General features: G+C 26.8%; 1 protein-coding gene across 2 annotated transcripts in view; it reads left to right on the top strand.

Moving 5' to 3' along the window:
• Positions 1–25,748, top strand: part of LOC107071816 (uncharacterized) — a 199,238-nt gene that overhangs the window by 154,922 nt on the left and 18,568 nt on the right. For both annotated transcript variants that reach the window (XM_089173003.1, XM_089173004.1), the window contains exon 3: positions 6,428–6,583. In XM_089173003.1, the coding sequence (XP_089029129.1) occupies positions 6,428–6,583 (156 nt within the window). The remainder of the gene's footprint in view (positions 1–6,427; positions 6,584–25,748) is intronic.

Here is a 25,748-nt window from a genome sequence, read left to right as displayed (position 1 = left end):
GTAGAACTGTCGTTTGTAAATTGTAGAGAAGAAAAAAAAAGTGATCATTAGTTTCAGTATTATTATTAATTTGTTAAGAAACATTAAACATGATTTTAATGTATTAAAAATTACCCCTTAACTGTGATAATGAGTATAATAATAATTATGATAATAATGATGATGATGATGATGATGACTGATAAAAACAGAAAGGATATTTTTCTTTCCTTTTTTATAATTTTTTTTTTTGCAATAAGTAAATTATTAAACGAATACTTTAGAAAAGTTGAGTCAAGTATCACGTTAAGTATTAGTAACATTAATTAATAACTTGCCTTGCGATAAACAGTGGTTAAGTCAACACAACACACTTTTCTTGTGAACGATGATGATGCGTTCTCGCTTGTAAGACAATTGACAAGTGGCCTAGATTCGAAAAATGACGATACTCTATGACGCCTATTCTTTTATTACTCCTTTCAAGACGATTCTTTATTAATTAATCGAGACGTTATATTCCTTAATAAGTTATCCATTTTTTTCTGTTTTTTTTTTTTTACGATAAATAATTCACACGAGTATAAAAATTAATTTGGTATCAAATTAACGAATTCGTTGTATCAAAATCATCATAAATTTGTTTGGTCAAGTAATTTATGTGTTGGTTGTAAAATATATGAAAGTCATCAAAAATAATTGAATGATATTTCAAGTGAATTACAGACGAATGATTGTTTTAGAAATGAATAGTAAAAAGTGAATATTAAAAAAGGAATAATTAAAAATGAATAATAAAATTTATTTAAAAAACACCGAATTTTAATTGCTATGCCTAATATACAGATTTTGATTTTTTATTATATATTTATAATATTATAAATTGTATATGTGTCGTACTATTTATGTAATACGATATTGAAACAAGTAAGTGTATATGTTTGTCTGTGTGTGTGTGTATGTGTGTGTGAGTTGCAGAGATATAAATTTGAATTGATTGCTTTAATGAAGTTGTGCCAGAACAATTATATAAACTCGAGGTAACAGAAGTTACTAATGTTGAAACGAATATTATTCTAATTCATTGATAATTTATCTATCTTTGTAACTTAAAATAATCCCACTCAGTCATCTAAATATATTTAATTAATTCGTCAATGTGTGATAAAACTATATCGAATAGCTTTTCATAATTTTGAATAATGTCGAATTATATTTGAATATTTTGTAATATTTTTTATCTAATTAATTCGACAAAATTATATGAAATAATTTTGAATAATTTTGAATAATATTAGAATATATTTGAAAATAATTATTTGACTAATTAATTTGACAAAACTATAGCAAATAATTTTTCATAATTTTGAATAATATCGAATTATATCTGAATATATTTTTTATCTAAATAATTCGACTAAACTATATCAACTAATTTTTCATAATTTTGAATAATATCGAAATATATTTGAAAATAATTTTTGTCTAATTTATTTATCAATGACAAAACTATATCAAATAATTTTGAATAATTTTGAATAATATTAGAATATATTTGAAAATAATTTTTTGACTAATTAATTTGACAAAACTATATCAAATAATTTTTCATAATTTTGAATAATATCGAACTAATATTTGAATATTTTCAAATATTTGAAAACATTCTTTTTTCCTTTCGTATAATTCTAAAAATAATTTTGAAAACTTCGTTATAAGATATTGAGTCATAAGTTATATATAAATAGATATATATATATATATATATATATATATATATATATATATAATATACTTATATATCTCGGAAGTGAAAAACGATCTTAGAATTATCTACTTATCCGTGAGACACTTGTCATCGGAGAGTTCTACGACCGACATTAATTCCCGTTCTAATCTGTCACCTCTTTCCACGTTTTGTAATCCCTTATTATTACCTTCCTTTTTTAATAGAATCGCTTAAAGTCAAGATTACAGTTGTCATTTTTTATTTGATCTTCATTCTCAAAAAAAAAAAAATGCGACGATGACTACACATTCCATGTTTAAAATACTTTCGACCAATCTGTTACCAATTTTTTTTATTCTTAATATTAGGGTGACAGAAAAGTAATCAAAATCATTTTTACTAATTACAAAACATTTATTTATTAAACAAACTTCATATACTAATCAACAACAAATTTGTTCATCATTTTCTAACACTTTTTGTCTTACGTAAAAGAAATTGTTTAAAGTTCCCTTTAAAGTTCTTCGATGTTTCATTGACCACAAACTAAATGTGAGTATACTCATCGATAAAATTTTGATGACTTTTTTCAGTACCCTTAATATATAATATCTTACTTTAAACCTTCATATAAAATGTCACATAAAAACATCATAGTAAATAATCTTCGATCATTATCAAAATACTTTTAAACACAATCGTATCTTATGGTAGAAAAATCAATCGAATAAGATCCTTCCAAAGACCATTTAAATGTCTCGACGAGTTGTCTGGATGAAGGGAGGGGGAAAGGAAATGAATAAAAATAAAAAAAACAAAAAAAAAGCATTTAAATACCCTTTCCGCTCTCGTGGGAGACTACAACCTTGTTCTCGAGCAACAAAATAAAAATAAAAAAATATCAAAAAAAAGAAGAACCAATAAAAAGTAACTAAGGACGAATGAAGGTGCCGAGTGAGAAGGGCAAAGAAATAGCCCAACAGCAGCAGCAGCAGCAGCTGCTGTCCTCCTAAACCTTATTCTTTGTGTGCTCCTTCCTACAGGTTGGCAGGTGTCAGAGTGAGATACATCTGCTAAGTTGCACGCATATCCTGCGACCCGTGTTTTTCGAAGACGTGAAGAGGAGAGAACCAAAAACAGGGCTCCTCCCTCTCCTCACAACTTCTCTACGTTATAAACTTTGATGTTGGTAGTAGTATCATGATACTCTCACACTATTTAAAACGTGATTTTACACATACAACCCCGATTGCAAAAGCAAAATCCGATCACCTGCTATCAAAATTTAATGCACATATCGGCCAGGTGTGTTCCGATACATATAAGGTATATAAGAAATATACCTATATTATATATATATATAATCTGTATAAGGAGATAAAAATAATAATCAAATCAAAATAATACAAAAAAATAAAAAAGAAGGAAATATTATGTTTTTTAATTATTATATAAATTAATAAATATAATAAATATAATTAATATAATAAATATAATATAGTATAATAATATAATATTATATTTATTATATATTATATTATAATTAAATAAAAATAACCAAAAAAAAACAAAAAAAAGAAGAAAACGAAATTGTTAATTGATTATTATTATTATTGTTATTATTATTAATTGGTATTAGGAACTCGAAAATCCATTGCCTAAATTTGGAATAAGAAAAAAAAAAAGATAGAAATGTTAAATCATCAGAAGAAAATTAAGAGTTCTCTCTGGTTCCCTTTTTTAGAACGAAATAATAATGATAGGTTTTTGAAATTCGATGGGGTTGTGTTGTAATAGTGGTTGTGGGTGTTTCATTTTTCTCTTATATTATTTTCTATCTTTCTTTCTCTCCTCATCGATTTGTAGACCACTTCTTCTTTTTCTACTTCCTGCTGTTATTATTATTATTATTATTATTATATTTTAGTTCTTTATCCTACTGGACCCTTGGTTCTCATTTCTTTGTTCAGCAACAACATCTGTTCAAATCTCTCTTCAGATTTCTCCTTCACCAAACCACCACCACCACCACCACCATCACCCTCACAACCACCCTCACAACCCTCATGTATTAGAGTTTCTCTTGAATTTTCCATGCCGAAAAATGTTGAAAGTTTTCATATATCTTCTTCTTTCCTTACATGGGGAAATAGAGGGGTGGGTGGGTTTTTTTTACCTTACTCTAGTTTCAGCTTTATCTACAAAAGAAATTTATACCGAAACCACGTGTTCCAGTTTTAAAAGAAGGTTGAGGGAGGATGATGCACTCGGGGTTGTTCAAGGATTCGTAAAGATTTCTTTTTCTTTTTCTTTTTCTTTTCCTTTCTTTCTTTCTTTCTTTCTTTTTTCTTTTATGAAACTCGATACGATTTTTTTTTACAGAAACCCATTCATATTTTTTTTTTCGTGAAAACACGTTGTTTCAACAACAATTTGGAAAAATATTTAACGTTTTTCATATTACGTTTAACAATATTTTTTTTTATTTATTTATTTACTTTATATTAACCTGTTAATCGGGTGGGACGTATAAATACGTCAAACGTATTGCTTTAAAACTAAAGACACAAACTTTTGTATTTTATATATAAATCAAAGTCTTTTCATTTATTTTAACCATAAATAATAATAAACAATAAATATATAAAAAATAATAAATAAATAATAAAAAAAAGCTGCCAAATTAAAAAGGTTAACAGGTTTAATCGTATAAAATAAAAAATAATAATAAAACAATAAAAAAAAAAAAAAAATAAAAGTATTATTTCAACAAATAAAAATTAGTTCACATTTTGTTCCAACCATAAGAGAATTAAAAGAAAACCAAAAAGTTTTCGTTTTTAACCCATCAATATTAGCACACTCAATGTCCCATTTTTGGGATACACATTTTCTAACAAATTTTTTATTTAATTAATAATTGCAACTTCAAATTGAGAAATACAATCGTTGAAATAATGAAATCGTACCATTGTAAATCAAATGAAGAATAATTATGGTAAAATAAAAAGTTCCAGAGAGTTAATTATCATGAGAATCAATTATACAGTTAATTTAATTTCAATTTTGTTTGTTTTTTCTTTTTGTGTATTTTTGTATTCTGCCAAATAATGGGTTCAAGTTATTGCATTCGTGATCAGCTAGCACCATAGCAGAAGCAAACATTTAACTTACATTTTCTTCTTGCAAAAGTTAACGGGAACAACCTTGCAGTTTACACAAACGTGCTACTAGGCACCGAATCACGTGTTTAGGTTTGACCTAAAAAATGGTATACAACGTGACTACATATGCGCACATATTTCATTATTTCCTCAATAATTAAGACACACACACACACACACATACTGTTGTTTGCTAAAACTCGAAGAAAAAGGATAAAAGAAAGAATAAAAAATAAAAAAAATGAGAGAAAATTGGATAAGGAGTTAAGTGTATAATTTTTGTTAATTAAAAAAAAAAAAAAAAGTAATCGTGAGTCAGTTCTTAGGACAATGGGGGTCTCGTGAAAGTGATCTACAAGGTTTTGTAGGTGCATGGAACATCGATTGGTTGATGATCATTAAAAGGTAGCCCCCATGGGCTTTCCTTTATTCTTTCACGACCAACCATTGTCTTCGTTGATTGTCCTCCTATAACGGGTGTTTCTTTTTTTTTTCAAACGATACTTTATTCGAAACACTTCGATATCTCGTTGTTGATACTTGCCACGTTATTTTATCGATTACTATCACATTTTACACATCGATATTTTATTATTATGGTGAACCCATGAAGTAATGTTAGGAAAACGGTGTTGTTTGTGAAATACACTTTCAATGTAACACATTTGATTTAAGTGAAAAACGTACGTTGACCTAACATTTAACGGGACGACAAACGAACGGCTTTAACGATTTGACATTGACAATGGATCAGTTAGTAGAATGACCCTGTGTCAGGACATTGCCCCATGTTTCCGGACACACCTGTGTATATATTTGTATATGTGTGTCTTTCTTCCAAATTAAACTACGCACGTGGACGATGAGTTTGCAAAGATCTTTTATACAGATTTGTTTATTTTTTTTTTTTTTTTTTTTATGCGCACAATTTTTTTATATTCATATGTATATGTTATCTTCATTCATTTATTATTTTCTAAAAATACTGTAGATTTATTCATCTTCATCGTTGGTACAGCAATACAGCATCATCTTTTTCTCCTTTTTATTTTTATCATAAAATCTCCCATATGTTTTTGAATAAACCATCGTTCATTTCACGATTTAAACAAGACGATCATTAATTAGTTGAATTTTATTAAAAAAAAAATATGAAAAGTAAGGTTAGGTATATCATATGTAAATCTGAAAAATACGTGAAGTAATTGAATTGTTATACAATGCCATCTATTGAAAACTTACAGTACCTAAAGACCAAGATAACCTCAAAATATAATAAATCTTTAAATTAACGATAAAAATAAGAAATCATAATAATAAAAACCATCATATATTCTAAATTGAAACAAAACACGTAAAATTAACATAATTTTATTGAAATCGGTTCAGTAATTTCAAAGTTCCTTGCAAACCAACAAAGTGACACTGAATTTTTACATATTAAAAAGATATAAATACAGAATAAGAAATAATAATGAAAATGATATTTTTCTAAATTAATCATTACTTTAATTGTGATAATTTATTGATAACAAAATATTTTCATAAATTGCAGAGTCCCGGAACGCTGCACAAAGATGTCGGCGGTGCTGGTACCAAGGTTAGTGGAAAGACAGTCGGAGGTGTCGGCACTGCAACCCTCACCACCCTATCATCCATTAATAATACATCAAATGCCACTCGAAACAAGAACAATCCAGTACCACACGAGGTAAGAATAAACTATATATATATATATATATACTAGAGTATATTTTGTAAGAAAAACCCTAAAGGCGAATTGTATTCAAAAAAAACCCAACTCAGATACCGCAATACATCATTTCTCGGACAAGAAAGTTGCCTGCTTGTCTGCTCGTTTGCCTGTTGGCTAGTGTTTGGCCACGTATTCTTTCTGATAAGAGACTTATGATAATTAACCGGTTCTTTCTTCGTGTTAATTTATCACCGACACAATACTTATATATTCGGTTAGCATGATGTATCTCAGAACGAGGTCGGATTATATGTTCCTTTCTTTCTTCTTTGTTTTAGTTTTTTTTTTTTTAAATTATTTATCTGAACTATTCCATCGAATGTTGATGATAATATATATATATAGGAGTGTTAATTAATTCAGAATTTTTTTGGAGTAATATATTTTGGTTCACTCCGGTTATTTATTAAAAATTGATAAAAAGTTCGTAAAGAGTTCATTTAAACATAAATTTTTCAAATTTATATTATAAAATATGTTTTTAATATGTTTATATATATATATATATATATATATATTAAAATATAAATAAAAATATATATTTTATATATTTGTAAAATATTAAAATTATATATTTTTTTTAAACTTATATTATATAAAATATATAAACTATAATATAATTTAATATATTTTATTATATTTTTAAAATATAAATAAAAATATATATATTTTATTATATTTATATAAAATATATATTTTTTAAATTAATATTTAACTTGCATATATAAAGTTATTTAATTAATTTCAAAAAAATTTACTATAATATAATATATATATATATATATATTATATTTAAAATATAATTTATTAATTATTGTTAATATTAAATAAAATCATTCCAATAGATAAAAAAAAAAAGATTGACATGATATAATATTATAATTTATATATTATTTAAAATGATATATTATTTAAAAAATCACGTTCTTTCTTATTTTAATTTTTTATTTTAATTTATTTTTTTGGAATCACCGCACAATGCACATTAGTTTCGTACCACGCGATGATTCATCGATGGGAAAGGAAGAAGGAAAGAGATAAAAGCAAAAAAAAAAAAAAAATACACAAAGTGTCCCAAAAGAGAAAAACAAAAAACCTTCCAAAAAAAAAAGTAAAAAACAAAAAAACAACCAATTTCGTCCTTCGAACTCGTCCAGCCATAAATATTCGCGATATACATATACATATACATATATATATATATATATATTACCAACGTATAATAATATTTCTTTTTTTCCTGACAAATCCGCTCATCCCAATAATTACTTCTTCCTCGCTGATTATGACCTCGAACACGCGGCTATGGTTTCTCAATAAAAAAAAAAAAATAAAAAAAATTAAAAAAAAGGAGAGTAGGAGAATAAAAATAAAAAATAAAAAAGAGAGAGAGAGAAAGATGTAGGATCACGTTGAATCACCACGTCATTATGATTTGTCTCTTTAATATCTTTCTCTTTATCTATCTATCTATCTCTCTCTCTCTCTCTCACTCTCTTTTTCTTTTCTCAAAGTTATTATGCGGCAGGGACGATCGAATTTCGTTATATGCACGACCCCGTCGTCGTGGTCGTTGCATAACTACATATATATATATACTCACACAACTAGCCTTTTTGCAACGTGCAATTTTCAGGCATCACCTGGTACATACCTACACATTCGTACATACATGAAACAACATACACACACGCACACACATCCACATACACAATAATGTACGTGAACTCTACCTCATATATACATAATACATACATATACACAAAACCGGCACATGCATAGAGGTACAGCACATGAGTAGAGGTGGAGCACATGAGGTAGGGTGAAGGGAGAAGGGTGGGGGTGGGGGGTTAGGTTAAACGTAAACATATATATATGGAAATATACAGAAGCATAAGCTTTTGCCCACCAATGGTGGCATATTATTGCAGTTATACATCCCACATATGTATTACCTTAGTAAATATTCATCCATACCGTATTATAGTTAGCAAAAGGATAGTCCAGCGGAACGGTGAAGGGTGAAGAAGGGTGAGGGGAGGGGGAGGTGGGCAAACGCGTATGCACTACTAAAACAACCGACTTAAACTCTCATACGTGCGGTTTTATCGGACTTCTCTCTCTCTCTCTCTCTCTCTCTCTTTCTCTCTCTCTTGAGCTAATTCATACGTGAATTTAGAAAGTTTCTTTGTGGGATTTGAACCTAATTGTTGCAACTTGCGCAACCAACAACATACACACATTATACAGGTATATGTAACAACAACCGTCCGTCCCGTCCGTCCCCGTTCGTTAGTTCCGTTTCGGTCTGTTCTGCGAAAGTCCCTCACCCACCCCCACCCTTCACCCCTTTCGTCCTATCTCGTGGTGTTAGCTTGATTTCTGTTCCTTTTGTTTCAACTTCTTCATATACTTATGTTTCTATTATCATCATAGTACTTGTAATAACGTAACAATAATAATGATATAGGAAGAAAAATGTTCTTTTTAGCAGCAAATGCAACTGTAACTGCAGCAACGATGCATTGCATTGCATTGCATTGTGTTGCGTTACTAATATGTAAGTTAGTATATTAGAAGCTTTAACATTAATGTTATCAGTAAAGTGTCATCATTTTGTTTAGTTATTTTAAGATTTGACAATGAGAATGGGGAGAACCATTTGTTGAAGATAATGATAGGGGGAAATAGGAAATATAACCGGTACGAGATTAGGTTTTATGTACTACTGTATACTTTCTAATCGCTAATTGTTATCATTTATGTATTTTTACGAAAAAAATATAGATAAGAAATGAATAAAAGAAATGGGTCGATTGTCTCTCAATTATTAAACATTTTTATGTCTTTTAACATAATCTCTTTTTGATCAAATCACCCGAAATCAATGTAATTGTTTTACAAATTTATTATTTAATTAAATTTATATATTAATTATATTTATTATATTTTTATTTTTAAATTAAAAATTAAATTAATTTATATTACATTTAAATATTATAATTATTAAATTTAAAATTTAAAATTTATTACTTAATTAAATTTATATATTAATTATATTAATTATATTTTTATTTATAAGTTAAAAATTAAATTAATTTATATTACATTTAAATATTATAATTATTAAATTTAAATTTAAATTTAAAATTTAAAATTTATTACTTAATACCATGTATCCCGAAAGGGAAGCATTATTTTAAATAAAAAAAAAAAAACAAAAATTTATTACTTAATTAAATTTATATATATATATAAATTATATTATTAAAAATTTGTTTTAATTATTAATTGAATTTTTTGTTCGGTGAAATGAATCAATGATGACGATAATAATTAATATAAACAATTATATAAAATAATTTACAATTAAATGATATTACCTTGAACTTTTTTTTTATTTTCTTTTTCTCTCCCCTCTCTCTCTTTCTCTCTTTTTTGCCAATAAACCTTGAAATATCCAGATAGACGAGAAATTCGAATAAAAAGAAAAAAAGTGAAATAAATAAAAATACAAAAAGTTAAAAAGTAACAGAAGAGAGAATTATTCGCATCAGAACGTGAACGTTTTTCTTGCGGCCAGAAAGTCAAGCAGGATACTAACACACACACATATAATAATACACACACATTAACTATACTCATAATGGGTGACGAGAACGTGTAAAAGAAACATGCGAATATTATTGTTAAGAGAGTTGTTTTATTACGTAAAACGTAATTTTTTGTTGTTAATATTTCTACAACGAGTTAAAGGAATCACGGATTGAACAACAAATTCCGTATTGACCGATCGATCATGACGTTTTTCAAGGAGACAACTATGACGATGATGACGACAATGATATGTTGAAAAAATTCTTTTTTTTTTTTTTTTTAAAACTTGCATCAAATTATTTTTATTTTTTTTTCTGGATCGTCATAGTAATCTTATCATAGTTCCTTCGAAATACTTTGAAGAGATTCTAACGTGTTGAAAGAAATCGTTTTTTTTTTTTTTATGAGTCATGTTTGAGTTTTCAGTGGAATTGAAAACCAACGGAAATGGATGTGAATTTTTTTTAAGTTGTTTCCAGATCAAATAATTTCATTTAGAAAGCATTTATAATTTATATAGTTACTTGATCGTTTAATTTCAAATATAGATTATAGATTACAAACTTCGTATTTTAATTTGTGTATTCTTTTTATTGAATATACAAATAATTTTTGTTTATATTTTTTATTTACACATTATATTGATCGTCGTATATATTTATTATTTAAAACAATTTATTTTATATATTTTACTTTCAACGTCTAAAATAAAATTATTTTTAAATGTATTTCTTTATTATTTTAAATTTAAAAAAAATTATGTAGAAAAATTAGATTTTTGCTTGACGTCAAAATTAAGAAACTAAACTTAACAAAAGAAAAAATATTTAAAAATAATCAAAGAAAGAAAGATGTCAAATGTTGTCCATGTATTTTTTTTTTTGTAAATTAATTAATTCATTAAAATTAAATTCGATAAAATTAATTTCAACTTTTGCAGATATTTCTCATGTTAACAATTTTAAAGTTCACCGATAGTTTTATTCTAAAGTTCATTTAAACTTTTGATACATTTATTATAATAATAGATAATAACAGAATGAAAATTTGGATATGTAATAATTTAAACATTGTTTTTCATATTGATTTGACGTATAAGTTTTTTTTTTGTTCTTTGTTTGAACTACATTTAATTATTATTATGAAAATACAAAGCAAATGATATGATGAAAATGCTGATTATTATTTTCCATTTTTGATTCAATTGCAAAAATACAAATATTATTTGACATCGAAACACACAAATCAAAAATTAATTCTAACTCATATCTACAATGTTTCTCACTCTGTTGAGAAAAAGAAAATATATAAAATGTCAAATAATTTTGTGATTTCTAAGCAAAGTGAAATTGTGGTGATTTTCAGTAACGAAATAAATTTCTCAACAAAAAAGAACGAAATTATTTTTCGAACAATTATATAAATAAAAAAAAAAAAAAAAACAAAAAAACTTTCTAATAATAAATTGTATTTCCTAGAAAGATGAAAGATGTAAGATTTGTAGTTTACAAAATTGTCTATACATTTGTTTCTTTTTATACAAAACATTCAAAACACAACCAACATACATCGGTCATTCAACGATTGTTTTCAAAACTACAACTGAGACTTGAGTTTATCAAACTTCCTTTTCCAAATCCGATGCAACAACTCTCTCATAGTTCAAAAAACGATAAACACATGACCGATAATACTGAAGCTTGCTTATTGTGTGATTAAAAAATAAAAAAGAAAAAAGAGAGAGAAAAAAAAAGATCTCATTTCTGAGTCATGGGAAAAATTTTGTTTACATTTCGAAATCATTCACTCTGCTTACTCTTAAAAAAAAAAAAAAAAAAAAAAAAAAAGAAAAAAGTTCAGAACATGTATCTCACAATTAGTCAACAACGTGTGCATTAAAAAAAAAAAAAAAAAAATTCAAATTATAAAATTGTATTATTCAACAAATCGATTATGTTTACAATACTCGTATCATTTTTTAAATATTCTTTACCATGCACACTAATCGATCTGTTGTTATGGTTATGGGGGGGTATTATATGTTATGATTGGCTCGTATGAATCTTAAACTTCAAATATTCTTTTTTTCTTCTTCTTCTTCTTCTTATTCTTCTTATTCTTCTTCTTTATCTGTAGATCGAGTTACGATTATTTAAACTTTCGCGATATCGTCGCAATTAATAGGAATATAAAAAAAAAAGGAGAAAATTAATTGATAACAATTTTTATTTGTTTCGCGAATAAATTGCGATTTATATCTTCCTTTCTTTGTTTTTGTTTTTTTTTTCTATTTTTTTTTTTTTTTCTTTCTTTTCACGAGAAATCGTAGTAATTACTCACATGTGTCCATCATAATACAAAAAAGAATAAGATAAGAAGTGTATTGGAAGATGTTTTTTTGCGCAATCAAATTATATCGTGTGAGATCATATCAATCTTTTTAAATGATGGTTTGTAACGTATAGAAATTAAATTAAATCAGAAAGAAAAAAAGAAAAAAAAACGAGAAATCAGAGAAACAAGTTTTAATCTGAAATTTAAAAGTGAGATTGATAATATACAATTGTATTAATAAAAAAGAAAAAACGAAAACGAGAACACTTTAATACAGAAGATAATAATATAAAAACATTTAATATAAAAAAAAAAATTAAAATAATTCTTATTATCTTATTTATTTTAATTAATTATCGATATTTTTAAATAATTCTTTATAATGTATAGAAATTAAATTAAATAAAAAAGAAACACACGTTTTAATTTCAAATTAAATAATGGGATCTACAAATGTGCGTTTGTACAAATATTGTAATATTATTTATTATATTTTATTTATATTTTATTATAGTTTTAATATATTATAAAAAATATTATATTTTACATAAAAAAAAAAAATAATATAATAAAGTACATATTGTAAAAATGAAAAAAAATAAAAAGTAAAAACCAAAAACACCTTTTAATACAAATAATCATCAAATAATTCTAATTCCAATTTAATTGTTCAATATTTTTAATTTTTTTTCTTATATTATTTATTTCTATTTATTATATTAAATTTAATCATTTCAATTTAATACAAATACTTTTAAAATAATTCTTAATACATAAAAAAAAAAATAATTAAAATCATTTTTAATATCAATATAACACAAGATCATAAAAAGATTCGAAATAACAAAATAAATAAAACAAATCACTCCCATTCGAAAAAAATTTTCACTTCAAAATTAAAAAAAAAAAAAAAAACCATAAAAAATAAGAAGCATTCAAAAGTTAACAATAAATTAGTATCATTCTCGTAGTAGTTGTTACATTTATTGCTTAGCTCCGCAGCTTATGGTTAGTATGACACTGTAACTCGATAGGTTGGCATTGTATCTCGCATTTCGCGATAATATAAATACTTTACCTGTGGGGGGAAGGTGAGACAGAGAGGTGGAAGGAGGAGGAGGAGGAGGAAGGGGGGGTAAGTCGACGTTAACGATCCTAGGTGAAAGAAACCTAATGCCCATGTTGTTCCGCTTTGTGATACTCTTCTAACTGTTAAAACACAATGCTTTCAATTCAACTATTTTTTTTTTTTTTTTTCCCTTAACTTCTCATCTTAATTTATTCTTTCGACGTATGATACAATCAAATGATTTTATTATTATAAATAAAAAAAAAAAAAAAACAAGTAACAATTATTCATCGATGTATGGTCAAATGATTTTATTAATATAAATAGAAAAATAAGAAACAATTATTCTTTGTTATATGATTAAATGATTTTATTATTATAAATAACAAAAACAATAAATGTTAAATTATATTGAAAAACATATCATTATTATTATTATTATTATTTTAATTCAGAAGATAATTTAATTTGTTCGAGATTAAATTGAACGATAACTTTTTAGTAAACTCGTTAACGATTTACACTTTTTGTTTATTTATTTGGTTCAGTATGATCAAATGATTTTATTATTATAAATAAAAAAACAATAAACGTTAAATTATATTCAAAAAAAAACATTATTATTATTATTATTATTATTATTATTTTAATTCAGAAAATAATTTAATTTGTTTCAGATTAAATTGAACGATAACTTTTTTAGTAAACTCGTTAACGATTTACACTTTTTGTTTACTTATTTGGTTCAGTTTGATTTGATTTATTCGTTGTGTAGTTTCTGTTTTATTTTTATTTTTTTTTTATTTTTTTTTATTCGAGATCTATGTCAAGATTCGATCGAAGATCAAAGAGAAGTAAACACTAACTACATAGTTGTTTTTAACATATGTTACATAGATATAAAATATAACCAAGCTTTCTTCAATAATTCCTTGTAAAATAAAAATAAAAATAAAACTTCTTACTACTAGTAAGAAGTAACTAGACGTGAACGTGTATCTATGCTAGTTAGATTAACAAGAGCTTTCTAAGTTACTTATCTCTATGATTGTGAATAACACCGTCGACGATATACAGTTGGGATATGTGAACACACGTCGTTGAGTTAAACTACAGAAAACGATTAGTTATTGACGTTCGTGTTTTTCCCCTTTTTTATTATTATTATTATTATCAATGGCAAAATTCTTGGACAAGTAGGAAAATATATTGCATGTGTTTATTTACTTTTTTTTTTTTTTTAATTTTTTTAATACGAGACAAGCATATACGCGTGTGTGTATATATATATAACTATCTAACAACGTGTAAGTCGTGTATGCAAATTATCATATATACATATACGTATAATACATGTTGAAAATATATATATATATATATAAAAATTTATATAAAATATAAATATTATAAAAATTATACAATAAATTTTATAAATATAATATTTTAATACTATAAATATTACAGTATATTATGTTATATATTTATATATATATATTTTATGTATATTAGTTTATAGTATAAATACTATTAAAATTAATAAAATTTATAATAATTATTTATTATATGTATTACATAATAAATTTAATATATATGTATATGTAAATATAAAAAATATAAGCATGTGTTGTACGTCATGGCAAATACCGTTATAAACTGCATACGCACTTTGACTTTATGCACTCGTGCATATGTGGGTCCCCCTCATGTGACTATGATGAGATGGGTCCCACAAATGCACTCTAATGTAGATATTTCATTTCTTCTTTTTCGATTACGAGACAAACCCCCTCTCTCCCCTCCTCTCCACCTCCTCCCCAACATTATGAGATTCACCATTAAAGTTTGAATTAATCTAAATTATTAGATTCGCAATGTTCGTATGATAAAATCTTAATGTTACGTGAATAAAAAAAAATAAACATGATGTTACATTACAATAATAGGATCAAATACACATTCACCATCCCCACTACCACACCACCATAACCACCACCAATCACCACCGTTGATTATTTTCATTCAAATCGATTCAAACGATATTAAGATCTCGCGTGTGTATATCTTCTTTCTAGTGTATCTACTTATGAAGTGGCAATTACCCTTTTAGTTTGTCCTATACGTACATATGAATGCATACATACATATGCATATATACATACTCTACTACACACATATGACCGAGACGAGAGAGACAAGAGGACAATGAACTGTTGCTCGACCAATACTACCACCACCACCACCACCACTGAGTGGCTTAAAAAAAAAACCGGTTTCGCCTATCAATGAGTTCAAACGAACGCATATGTATGTATCTATATATACATATATATATACACATGTGTGTATATATATTCGTTTATTTCGCGCGAGAAGAGAGCTTACCTTTTAAGATTTTTATATTTTTTGTTTTTTTTTGTTTTGTACAAAACCCTCTGGAAGCAGGAAGGAAAAGATACCTTCTAAAGAGAATAAATAATAATAATAATAATAATAATAACAAATAAAGTAAAACGTATTAGTAAGTAACATCATGTACTTAACTTCGAAGATCTTTAATTAATTTCAAATAAAAGCAACATGAATAACCTGATAAAGAAGTAATATAACAAATTGTAATATAAAACGATAACTTTTGAAAACTTCCTCGTATTAGTATTAGTATTACTATTAATATTAATAATAGTAGTAGTAGTAGTAGTAATACTACTTTACCTGTCTAGTTCGATTTATTTCAAAACTCGATATAAAGTAGTCGAGTCAGCCTTTCCTATCAAACTTCATAATTTCATCTGCTTACTCGTGAGACACAGTATGTTTTCCTTCGAGAATCCCCCCACCCTTGAACCTCCCTTACCCTCACCCTATCCACTTCTTCTTTCTCTTATGGAATAAAAGGTAGTAGTAATATTCGTAGTAGTGGTGGTGTTCCAAAGCGTGTTCGCGTATTAATTTCTTTACCTATAGTAGTAGTAGTAGTAGTAGTAGTAGTGATACGTACATATATGTATATATATATCGTTAAAGAAAACGCCCTGAGGGGTCATACAATATCCCGTTACCTTAGAAGGGATCACAGGGTTAATGGAACCGTACCGATGATTCGTCGATGCTGATCGTACAGTCCGATAAGAACATCGCTATTAAAGTTTCTTTTTTTTTTTTTTATTTCTTTCGTACTCATATATTTCTTTTACCCTCCCCTCCCCTCCCCCCACCCTCCTATTCTCATCATCTTCATGCTCATCCTTCACCTTCTCATCCTTTTTATTTTGTTGTTGTTTTTTTTTTCTCTTTTTCTTACATAATGGGACTGTTGACGTTGGTTGGTATCGACGTTACTTCCGGTGGGTCGTGTGCGCGTGCGTACGCGCGCGAACTGCCACGAAGTACCACGTGACTTCCTGTAGCACATACTAGTACGACATGAAACAATATATATATATATATATGTATATATTTATGCATTTCCATATTTCACTCGATGCATACGAAATTTTTCTAAGATAAGCATATGCACGCGTTTTCTTTTGTTTAAATATTTTTGTTTTTTCTGTCTCTTTCTCACCTTTCCTTCTTTACGTTTCTTTCTTTCTCTCACACGATTTTTTACTTTTTTTTTGGTGTGTGTTTTTTTTTATTTCTTTTCGTTTAAATTCGTTTCGCTAGTTTATCCTTTCATAAAGGAAAAATCATTTAATCATTAATTCTAAACGCGTCTGGTATTTCAACCTTGTCGTAAGAGACGTCAATCTCGTCACAAAGGACGACGTTAAACACGATGAACGTTATTCTCAGACTTACTATCTACTACACGTCAAAATATGTATATAATCATAATAATATAAAATACCTTAAGGGCTCGTAGTAATAATAATTATAATAGTAGTAGTATATTCAATCGTAATTTAATCGTTAAACGTATTTCGTAGTAGTAAAAGTGTAACATCGGTCAGACTATCAAAAAAAAAAAAGAAAAACATAAATATAAAAAAAAAAATACTAAAAATACTAAATTAAAAATTACATAAAAATTAAATACTAAAAATTTAAATATTAATAAAAAAAAACATAAAAATAAAAACAAAAAAAAATCAAAAAATCATGCAATTACTTATTATATTATCATCTTCTATTAATTCGTTCCTAAATAATTTAAATACAAATTTAAAAAAAAAAATACAATGATGAAAATCAAATAATAATCAAATGCAATTACTATTCTCTTTGATTATCACGTTTCTATCTGAAGTTAATGAATTTATCATTCGACATTTGCATTTATAACTCGACACCTCTCGATATACTTTGATTTAACTAACAAATGGCTTAGGCTTGCTCGATATTTTATTTTATTTTTTTTTTCTTCATCGTCATTATCATCATCACTTCTTCTTCTTCTTCTTCTTCTTCTAATGCAACGCAGTACCATAAGATACATTGGCATAATCGATACATCAAACATTCCAACGTGCGTCATTACGTAGGAAATCATCTGAAATGCCAAGAGAAAGAATAGAATCAATTCCCGTTTCGTTTGTGATTGGTTAAACAATCATTACTAAGATAATATAAATGATACGTGCTTAGGAATTAAACAAAATAATTAAATAAATAATTAAAAGTGTACAATTGATCGATCTCCAATTAAACATTGGATTTCAATTGAACGATCATTACAGTTTGACGATGAAGAAGATTATTTAACGAGCATTACTCGAACTTGGTAAAACAGAATCTCAACTAACCAACCAATCAGCAATCTAGCTTACTCTTTCTATTTAAAGATATAGAAAAACTGTGTTGGTAAAGTAAATGGGAATTAAAATTCTTCAAGCAACTTGTTGACACTTTTGTCTCTCGTTCCACAATCTTCTTTTTCATTTTATTCTTTGAAACGATCGATTTCATTAACTTTTTCTTTTATGTTCCGTTGATTGGATCGATAGATCGATTGGAAACCGGATAATATTATGAGTTGTTTTTTTCTTCATGAGTTCTTCTCATTTCATCGTCAGACTACTCTTCGTTTCAATTGTATAAAAAAAGAAACAATTATGTATAATATAAACAATTTACTGTTAGATACTTTCTAATGAGATATTCAACTAATAGAATAGAAGATGTTTGTCGTCATGCGTCTTTTGTTATTGTTGTTATTGCAAAATGACAGAGACGATTAACGTTTTCCGGTTTCTGGAGTGAACGCCTTGTTTGCTTGACTGGTGTGTCAAGGTAATAGTAATATGAATTTTTAATTCTTCGTCTGTGTGTGTGTGTGTGTGTGTTTTTGTGTGAAAATCTTTAAATCTTTTTTTTTAAATTAATTCAAATCAATTTTATAACGTTTAAGATACACACATATATATTTTATTTACTTGTAAGTGTGTGGTTACGTTCTCTAATTATTAAATGATGTTCATAATTATGAGTGTCCCTTTCTTTAAAATCGTACATCATTACATTAACTTAAATTGCATACATATATATATATATATATATATATATATATATTTCTTTAAATTAATGAACAATTATTTAAGGTATGTCAAACACACTTACTTAATCTTCCTTTTATGTGTAATAATTTTTATCGTATCAATTCACATATACTATCATTAATTAGTATCTTGAATATAATTTCATTCAATTGTCAATTGTGAGATTCAATCAAAATTCACTTTTATGATTCCCTATCTATTTTCATTTACTTTCATAAGAACTTGAATCGTTATCACATGGTCGTTTAAGAAATTTCCAATCATATTAAAATAAGATTTATAATTATAATAAATCGTCTTAAAGTCGAATGAAAATGAAAATGTGTGTAATATTATATTATACGTGTGGAATATTAATGAAAAATTATAAACCGGTTTTATTTGACCGGTTTCAAAATGCACTTACTCATTATTTATTTTTTTTTTGTTTCCCCTCTTTTTTGATCGAATACATATATATATATAATATAATTTTCATGAAAGAGATAACGAATCCAAAAATGATAACAAAAATAACGTAAAACATTGATTGAGGATGAAACTAGGAGACATGAAAACTTCAAGGTGTACAACACAACCAACCGGATACAAGAAACGATCTTCTTTACTCAAAAGAAAAGTCGTACACACACACACACACGCACACACACGTGTGTAATTGGTAAACAACACGTGATACAAGAGTACATATCTGTACATTTAAAGAGATAAAAAAAAAGGAAGTTATAACGAATAAAAACAAGTTATGTGTGTGTATATATATATATACAGTGGTTTCTTTCTTTCGAAGAATGATATGCCTTATATTTATATATAAAAGGAATGAAAAACAAATTGATGACTTAGCTTACCGATTACGGGACAAGTTTGGACCATATCCAGAAGATTTCCAAAAGAAAGATAAGAGAAACCTTACCTCTACGATATATATACATATATATATATATATATAGAACTATGAGAATAAAATAAAAAAATAAATTTAAAAAAAAGCTTTGATAAGAGTTAACCCTATCTATTTCCTTTTTTCGCTGATTTCTATAAAAATCTATATTAGTATTAAAACCTATTATAGTAGATAAACCTATTATCTATAAAAACCTATATATTATTATTTTCTATTATATATATATATATATTTATTTATTTATTTTATTATATATATATATTAATATTTTATTATTAATAATTAAATTTTATTGACATATATATGTATATGGTTTTATAAATATAATAATACAATATATAATTTTATATTTATTTAATAATAATAATAATAATATATGTATAATTAATTTTTTTTTTAATTGATTATATTAACCCAATATTATATTCACTAATAATCTGCATTTAATTGTAAAACAACAACAACAACAACAACAACAACAAAAATTACAATTAAAATGATCCTCCAATAGATCAGAAACTTCGACAAACTTTCGACAGATTGTTATGGGAAGATGAAAGGGATAATTAATCATTGGGTTTATTATTACGAGAAGAGTTGCGAAGGATGGATATAGAAAGGGTATAGAGGAGAGGGTAAAAAGGGAAAGGTTAAGAGGGAAAAAGATAGTGAGAGAGAGAGAGAGAGAGAGAGACATGAATCGAACCATTCGAATTTCTCCCTTCTAAACGGAAATTGTGTTGGCGCGGCCTACGACGTGAACAACGACAAAGGCATCTCGGATGCTAGTAATATGGTGTGTGGTATGGTGGTATGGTGGTGTAGTAGTAGTAGTACGATTGAATTTCAATACGTAGAAGCTGTTTGGCAATGAAAGGTTTCTCTATGGGCTTGACGCTCGATTGTCTTTCCAGTTTCCCATTGTCCTCCCTATCGGACGAGCATTGAAAAAAAAAAAAAAAAGAAAAAGAAAAAAAAATATTATAAAATAATACCTTCACATAATGTTTACCATTAAAAAAAATTCTAACAGCTGCTAATGGTGGTGTAGTGGTGACGATGATTACGATGATGGTAATGGTAGTCCTTTTTCTTATCTTTACTATGTGTTATTTTAAATCAAACACTATGATATATTACGTAAATTACAAAGAAAATAAGAAAATTATTATATTTTATTTTTAAAAAATTTCAATATTAACCTGTTAACAATGTGGGACGTATAAATACGTCAAACGTATGGTTTTATAGGTAACAGTACAAACCTCTTTATACATTATATATAAATAAACGAAAAAATATATATTTCATAATATTTTTCTTTATTAAGCATAAATAAGTAATAAATAATAAATAAATAAATATATAAAAAAAATAATAAATAATTAATAATAATAAAAAAGCTGCATAATTAGAAAGTGAACTCCTCTGTAAACAGGTTAATTTGTTGTTAGTTGTTTAAATTTGAAATATTGAAACAAATTTCAATATTAAATCACACATTAATAATTCCGTATACGTGTAATATTACATTGAACTTAATAAACAATCATCATTGTCCAATCATAAAACGTTAGAAAAATTCTATATTATGTATTTTACAATACAAACAAATAATTAACAATGTGTTTTTAATAGCAATGTGTGTAAAACGATACAAACTGTTCCTTATTGAGGGCAAAGACTTCATTTGACGAGATTCCAAAGCACCTAACACGAACGCCTAGCATGGTCACCATAGGTGACTAAACTAGGGTGCTTTAACATCTATTGGAATTCAGTAAAGAAATAAAGAAGTTTTAAAAGAGAAATAGAGTTTCTTACATACATATACATATAACAAACACACACATACACACATATGGAGTTCTCATTCCAAGTACGCTCTATAAAGGTTTCATTACCTTATTAAGGCTGCTCTCAAGTACCCACCTGGGTGAGACGAAGAAAGATGGGAAACCGGAACTTTGAAAACCAGTTTATTACTCTAAAACTCATGATGTATATACAACACTAAGAACGAATAAAAAAAAAAAAAAACACCTGATGCTAGGACGTATTTTCTATCAAATCTCTTTCTCGATTTCTTTCTACGTGTTCGAGGTCAAGCTCTTTTTTCTCTCTCTCTCTTTCTCTCTTAAAGAAGAAGAACAAGAACAGATAGATAAAAGAAAAGAAATAAAAAAAAAAAATGATTTGAGGAAGCAGAAGAATAGAAAATAACAACGGATGTTATAAATGGTAAAAACTTTTGTTACCTAAAATATGATCATAATTTCTTTCCTTTTCTAACTTGATTGATCTAATATGAAAAAAAAAAAAAAAAAGAAAAGAGAAGCAATCTTTCTTCTTCATGTCAGTGAACAAAATCTCTTGAATGTAACATTAATATCATCTAATGATGATTAGTCAGCAATAAAACGCCTTTCGAACTATAAAACTTGCCATTTTATATTCATATAAGCACGGATACGCGTTTGTTGTACATACAATTTATTTATACGAGATCTAACTACTATTTTGCAAATTTCACTTGGAGATACTTTTATCGTTGAACAAAGAAAAGAAAGTTATGAAAGAAGAAGAAGAAGAAGAAGAAGAAGTAAAGAAAAATTGAAATAAAATAAAGTGGTCAATAAAAGAAATATGAAAACGAACTCGGATGTTGGGTTGTACCTCGTTACTTTTTATGATGTCTTATTAGATACTCGTATCACTTTCTTATAGGGTAATTTTGAAAATGTGATATATAAAAGATGTTCCAAAAAAATAATCATTCAATATTTATATGGTATACAGGATACACTGTAGTGAATAAAAAAGATTTAGTGTGAACCAGGTTAAAAAGTTAAACGTTTCTGAGATTTATATAAATGTTGATTAATTTTTGTTTTAACACCCTGTATATAAATAAGGTATAATAACTATTCTAATATAAGTATATATAGAGTGTATTAGAATATTAAAATAATTGTTATTACATAATCGATGATAATGTGTATTGTAGTTGAAAAGCACGGAATTATTGATCGGAGGTAGTATCGTCCTCTTCGAAATTCACCTTCAGACTGACGAGTTGTCCTCTGTCAAAATTCTTATATTGAAAATAGTTTATATGACTTTCCGAAAGTTACGCATGCGTACAACGGTAATAATATTCTTAATAAAGTGAATTTAAGATTATAACGTTCTGATTGTAGTAGGTAGTATCTTTTGCATTCTAATGTAATTATTTGATTGTTCCTGCGCAGTAGCAACTTCGAGGATTTAATTATGCTGTAATATAAGAAGAGTGTATTAGAATATTAGAATAATTATTAATTAAACAAAAGAAATGTGTATTGATGTTTTAAAACTCGAAATTATTGATCGGTGTACCGTCCTCTTTGAGATTCACCTTCAGACTGATAAGTTGTCATCTGTGAAACTGCATTTATTCAATATGGTTTAGATGACTTACCGAACATTGTGCATGTGTGCAACAGTAATAAGAATTCTAATAAAGATAATTTAACATTATAATATTCAGATTTTAATATTTTAATCATTCGAATGTAATTATTTTATCGCTTCTGCACAGTGATGACTTCGAGTGTTTAATTATGCTGTAATATAAGTAGAATGTATTAGAATATGAAAATAATAATTAATTGCTAAAATCTGATTATTATAATGTTAAATTATTTTTATTAGGAATATTATTACCGTTGTACACATGCGTAATTTTCGGAAAGTCATATAAACAATTTTCAATGTAAGAATTTTGACAGAGAACAACTCGTCAGTCTGAAGGTGAATTTCGAAGAGGACGATACCTCCGATCAATAATTCCGTGCTTTTCAACAACAATACACACTCCCATCGATTAATTAACAATTATTTTAATACTTTAATAAATTCTACTTATATTAGAATAGTTATTATACCGGGTGTTCAGAAAAAAAACCATTTAATATTTATATTTTATATAGGATACACTGTGTACTGCATAAAAAAGTTTTAGTAAATGTAGTCTCAACTCTCTCTGAGATATAAGCATTTTTATTTTTTAGTATCATGATTGACTTACCATTAAATTTTCGATAAATATACATATATATATAGAACGACGAGCTACCGTTTCTGTTTAATATTTCATGGTCGTATTCGAAGTATCTCGGTCGTGAAAACGCTCGAACCGCCAAAACCGTTTCATGATGATCTTGTCTGCGAATCTCGTCTGTTATGGTGTTAGTATAATACTTACTTTCCTCTCACCTACCTACCGCACGACGCCCATAAAAATTAAATTAACGACCGACAACTACTACGTGACGGAAAGATGAAAGAAGAATACCGCGAGATATAATCAACTTCATTAACCACGAATAAAGAACTATATAGTGATATCTAGTGATTAAACAAAAATACTGGAATTAACAAAATTCATTTATCTTTCTTTTCTTTTCTTTTCTTCTTTTTTTTTCATACTCATTGAATATAATAATTAACCCTTTGACACTTGAGGCCCCTTTTTCACTTGCACTAACTAACAACTTGAGACGATTTCGACCAAATTAAGGAAAACATTTGACACGTAATTTAAAGTCATTTTGTTCACCGTTGGTTTTTTTTTTTTCTAAGCGTTGGAATACTTCCTAGCTCTTTAGATTCGGTCAATGTCACTAGATACAAGAAACTAGATCAAGTTCGGTTAGAGAAGTGCATCCGTATATGTGCATCATTTATTTTTTTTTTTCTTCTTTTGTATGTGTCTGTGTGTTTGAAATGACGATGTCTCTCTCTATCTCTCTTGAAGCAGATCTTCAAGGACAGGCACTTTTGCAAAGTACATGAAAAATTCAACTAATAAATTCAGCAGTGTTGGATGCTGACGTTTCGCCAACTCGACACTTACACATAGAAAATTACATGTGATGAAGATCTCTTGAAATTACACTTGTCAACTGAACGGTTCTTTGTCGGTTGTTATTAGCTCGATGCCAAACGAAATCATGCAGCAGATGGTTATTTTAAATGTTGGTTATGGTACTTGTGGTGGTGGTGGTGGTAGTGGTGGTACAAAGCAGTGACATTCGGTTATACAATCGATCCTTTCTTTATATTTATTTACGGATCTTGATTTTATTAAAAGAAAGAAACTAGAGACAGAATAAACAAGACTAATTAAAATTGATTACTTTATATATATTCGAATGAAATCAATTTGTTTTAATTAAAATTATTTGTGATACTCAATCGTACGTACGATTCAAAGATCAAAAGAGAAAACCTTTGAATAGTGACAAAAAAAAAATATGAATTATGGTTGTGTTATATGTTCAAAGAACACGATCACATTTCAACGACACTTCCTTGAAAGAAAATTATTTTACGTTATTCGTAAAAGATCAATTTATTGGTGATAAATTTAAATATAAAGAAATGTCGTTTTTAGAATTCACGCGGAACTCATAAACTTCTATAAATAAATAAATAAATAAATAAAAATTAATCCCCTATATTCCCATGAGTTCATTCATTTTAATTCATAGGATTTATAATCCAATAACAAACATATATATATTATTGCAAGGAATAACGTTGTTAATCCACCGGAATAATTAATAATATATTTATTAACAATTTGTATTCTTCACAATCGTTTTCTTAACGACACAATTTCAAACATAAAAAAAGAAAAAAAAGACGAATATTTCTAATATTTCTAAACAC

This window comes from Polistes dominula, unplaced genomic scaffold, assembly GCF_049000335.1.
Source record: "Polistes dominula isolate Pdom_NZ unplaced genomic scaffold, Pdom_raw_medaka contig_22, whole genome shotgun sequence".
Taxonomy (NCBI): Eukaryota; Metazoa; Arthropoda; class Insecta; order Hymenoptera; family Vespidae; genus Polistes; species Polistes dominula.
Note: the sequence above shows the minus strand (reverse complement) of the source record. Positions and strands in the feature narration are given on the sequence as shown.